This window comes from Myripristis murdjan, chromosome 8, assembly GCF_902150065.1.
Source record: "Myripristis murdjan chromosome 8, fMyrMur1.1, whole genome shotgun sequence".
In the NCBI taxonomy this organism is placed as follows: domain Eukaryota; kingdom Metazoa; phylum Chordata; class Actinopteri; order Holocentriformes; family Holocentridae; genus Myripristis; species Myripristis murdjan.
This window is the reverse complement of record NC_043987.1, coordinates 986,988-990,625: the sequence shown is the minus strand read 5'-3', so window position 1 is coordinate 990,625 and position 3,638 is coordinate 986,988. Positions and strand designations below refer to the sequence as shown.

Genomic DNA, 3,638 nt, shown 5'->3' with positions numbered 1-3,638 from the left:
GCAACTCTCTCTCGTTTGCGCTGCGCTCGCACAGCTGGTTGTCTGTCTGTCACTGAAAGTTTAGCCTCCAAATCCAATCCAGTCTCTCACTCTCTCCACCAGTCACATAAAAATGAAACGTCATAATCAATAACACAACACATAATTCTAATTTTTTATTAAAAAAAAAAAAAAAATCCCCCACAGAACCCGAAGCCCGACCCGACCCGACCAATTCACGTAAATTTTAGGCCCGAAAATGTCGGGTCGGGTCGGGTCGGGTCGGGTTCTGGCAGAATATGAGAACTCTAAGCAGTACGCGTATAGAGTGGTGCAGTCTCGCCCACCCTCTTCCGGTACGTGGGTCCTCAAAAGCAAAAAATTATGAATGTGATCCAATGGGCAGATAAAAATTATTTTCTGGTCCCGTTTGAATTGTGCCATGGATTTCACATATGTTGTTTGTGAAATTTAAAGATAATTTTTCACGCAAAGAAGACTACAATTTAGCGCTAACAATATTAATAATGTTAGGTTTTGTGTGAGCCCGCTTTGTGAACTACAACTCTTCGCTGCTCTCGGTGCGAATGATATACGTCACCACCCACACTGGAAGCCTACAACAGACATGGCGATTTCTCTGCTCCGTGCTGAGTTTTTGAGGTTCTGATTTTTCCGCCCGGGGGCGGGGTCCACTCGCCCTCCTGCCCGACCTGGCGCTCCGTCGGCCCTCAGAGACGCGGACAATCGGGAACAAAACACACCGGCACCTTGACTTGAATCTGGATGGAGGGAAACGGCGATGACGTGACGTCACATACGCGACACAGTATGTAGTCTTTCTAATGCTGTTTTCTCAACAGCGTTTAACTGAACAATGGCGCAATAAACGGTCAAACTCTTGACATGATAATTTGTTATTTAAGCCTATAAACAACATTTGTGTAATTCATGGCATAACGATGGAGGGACCAGAAATATTGCGAATATTCCGGTTGATACAGGAATAAGGCGTGCATGTAAACGTGCTCACTGACAGTGTTTAGCTGTCCTTTCTTAACCCAGTTAACATGTATTCTTCATTAAGGTGGCCAGTTATCCGCTGTACAAACTAACATGATCTCTGCTTTAGCTCACTCCTCATTTAAGTGAATCTCTCTCTAATTCCACAGCTGTTCACACCGCTTGTCGTATCTGCTAGTTAGGCTAGCTAGATGTTAGCTACCTTAGCCTTGTTTTTTTTTTTTTCTTTTGCAATGACTTCTCTCTCTCCCTCTCCTCCCTCTTGCTCAGTGTGTCTTATGTTTAGTCATTCCTCTGCCTCCTTTAATAATGATGGTATTTGTAAGAAATGGAGTTTAGCCGCAGCACTGGAGGCAAGGCTTAATAAATTGAAAGCACAGCTCTGCACCTTGGAAACCAAATCATTAGCCACTGTAGTTAGCCCGCCCCCATTAGCTGGTGCGAGCCGACCTAGCATAGATACACACGGAGCTAGACGGGAACGCCCACAAACGTCACATCCGGTTTTAAGGCCGGAACATACTTGCTGCAGACAACGCGTCCGCGTCCGCGTCCGCGTCCGCGTCATGCCTGCCACGCGTATCTTGCGGTCGTTTGACGCGTGGGACGCTCACTTTGACGCGAGGTAACGTGACGCGTGCGCGAGATGCAATATGGACATAACCGCTAGAGGCGCTCGTGCGAAAGAAACCCTGAACGTGAAGTCAGAGAGAGAGAGAGAGAGAGAGAGAGAGAGAGAGAGAGAGAGAGAGAGACATATATACATACATACATTCATACATATAGACAGACAGAAATGGCGGATATCAGCTTTGAGGAGAGACTAGCCGAACTTGTCCGGAACTACCGGCACCTCTATGACACTTCGGCACCCATGCACAGTGACAAGCATGCTTGCCTTAATAGTTGGCGACAGATCGGAGGAGTTCTGGGGGTCGATGGAGACACCTGCCAAAAGAAGTGGAAGTCAGTCCGCGATCGCTATGTTCGCGCCAGACGTAAAATGCTAGAGAAGCGGAGCGGGGACGGGGCAGAGGATTTATTTTGCCCGGCCGTTGTTAAACGACTCAGCTGGCTTCAAAATTATATTTTTCACCGCAGCACCGACACCAACTTCCCTCGGAGTCCGGTAAGTGTTTTTTATAGCCTCTAATTGCACTGTTTCTGTCTGGGGAATAGAAGAATAGCCCATATCAGTACCGGCTCTGCCTATGTTGGTGCTCTAGGCAACTCCCTTGCGCCCTTTCATGCCCCCCTGGACATAAACCCGCCGGTATCCCGCTGGCAAACAACCACTGCCGGCCCGCTGCCGCCCCTCCAGCCGATGGCGCCCTAGGCAGCTGCCTATACCGCCTATGCCAAAAGCCAGCCCTGCCTCAGAGACTATTTTGTTCTAAACTCGACTTTTTCATATGAAAACATTGAGTTAACAATAAATTACATAGCTAGGTAGTAATGCAGACATGACAAGCATCTGTCAACTGTAGGTTACTGATGGTTAAAGACTGCAGGCCAAATGGACAAATCTGATCTTCCATACTATACACAACATTCAGTCATGTATTCATGTTTACTGGTGAATCAGTTATTTTGACATATGGGCCAGGGCTGGCTTTTGGCATAGGTGGTATAGGCAGCTGCCTAGGGCGCCATCTGCTGGAGGGGCGGCAGCGGGCCGGCAGCGGTTGTTTGCCAGTGGGATACCGGCAGGTTTTTGTCGGGGGGGGGGGGGGGGGGGGGGGGGGGCATAAACTACACCAAGTATTTCTAATATTTCCAATGTTTAACTGTGTTTTTAGATTCCTGATGAAGAGCCTCCCTCACCTGGCGTGATGTCTCCAGGCCCTGTGTCACCTGGCCCCATGTCCCCCAGCCCTGTCTCACTGGGCCCTGTGTCACCCAGTCCTGTCTCACCGGGCCCCATTTCACCTGGTCCTGTCTCGCCAGGCCCCATGTCACCTAGTCCTGTGTCCCCCAGCCCTGTGTCACCTGGCCCCGTGTCATCATCTGTCTCCTCCTCTCAGCTCTCAACCCTTCCCACTCCTACTCCGTCTACCTCAACTGAGCCATCAACACCCTCTGGAGAAAAAAAAAGAAAAGCAAGAAAGCGAGCCCTGGAGACAGATACTGTGGATGCCGCCCTTCTGAAGAGGCTTGATGAGATAAGGGAGGAGCGGCAATCAGGTCAAAACCTCTATGCCAATTTTGGGAGGTATGTGGGCAGCTTTTTGCAGGAGTTGCCCCAAGATTCAGCGAAAAGACTGATGAGGGAGATGAAACAACTAATGGAGGTTTATGAACTCTGATCACAACTATATGAATACCTTTGTTTTCTTTTTTGAAGTTGTGGTTCTCATTGTTTACATTTCTGTTTTGTTTTTACATTGTTGCTACTGTTATATATGATGTTACGTTATTGTTTACAGCCTTGTTTCTCAAACTGTGTTAATTCAAAAAACACTTTGATTAAAACATTTTAAAACAACAAGAAGTCTGAAATTTAAACTTTTTTCTTTGTCTAATGTCTAATCAGATGAGCTTTTTCTTATCTGATTAGACATTTACAGTGAGGTTGCAAGTTGTGCGCCATGCTTCTTCTGTGATTAAATATTAGATAAAATGGTAGTACTTGAAAA

The 3,638-nt window shown here is 47.3% G+C and overlaps 1 protein-coding gene across 1 annotated transcript; it reads left to right on the top strand.

Annotated features, from left to right (window-relative positions):
- The first annotated feature begins 1,845 nt into the window (after positions 1–1,845).
- Positions 1,846–3,420, top strand: LOC115364052 (mucin-7-like). The gene is made up of 2 exons (XM_030058466.1): positions 1,846–2,131; positions 2,802–3,420. Exons 1-2 carry the CDS (start codon positions 1,877–1,879, stop codon positions 3,306–3,308), a joined length of 762 nt encoding a protein of 253 aa, XP_029914326.1. The 5' UTR covers positions 1,846–1,876; the 3' UTR covers positions 3,309–3,420.
- Positions 3,421–3,638: the final 218 nt, after the last annotated feature.

Bases quoted from the DNA above. Each gene is read 5' to 3' on its own strand.
- LOC115364052 (XM_030058466.1), top strand. From the start codon at position 1,877: ATGCACAGTGACAAGCATGCTTGCCTTAATAGTTGGCGACAGATCGGA. The intron at 2,132-2,801 runs GTAAGTGTTTTT...CTGTGTTTTTAG, and splicing joins CCAACTTCCCTCGGAGTCCG to ATTCCTGATGAAGAGCCTCC.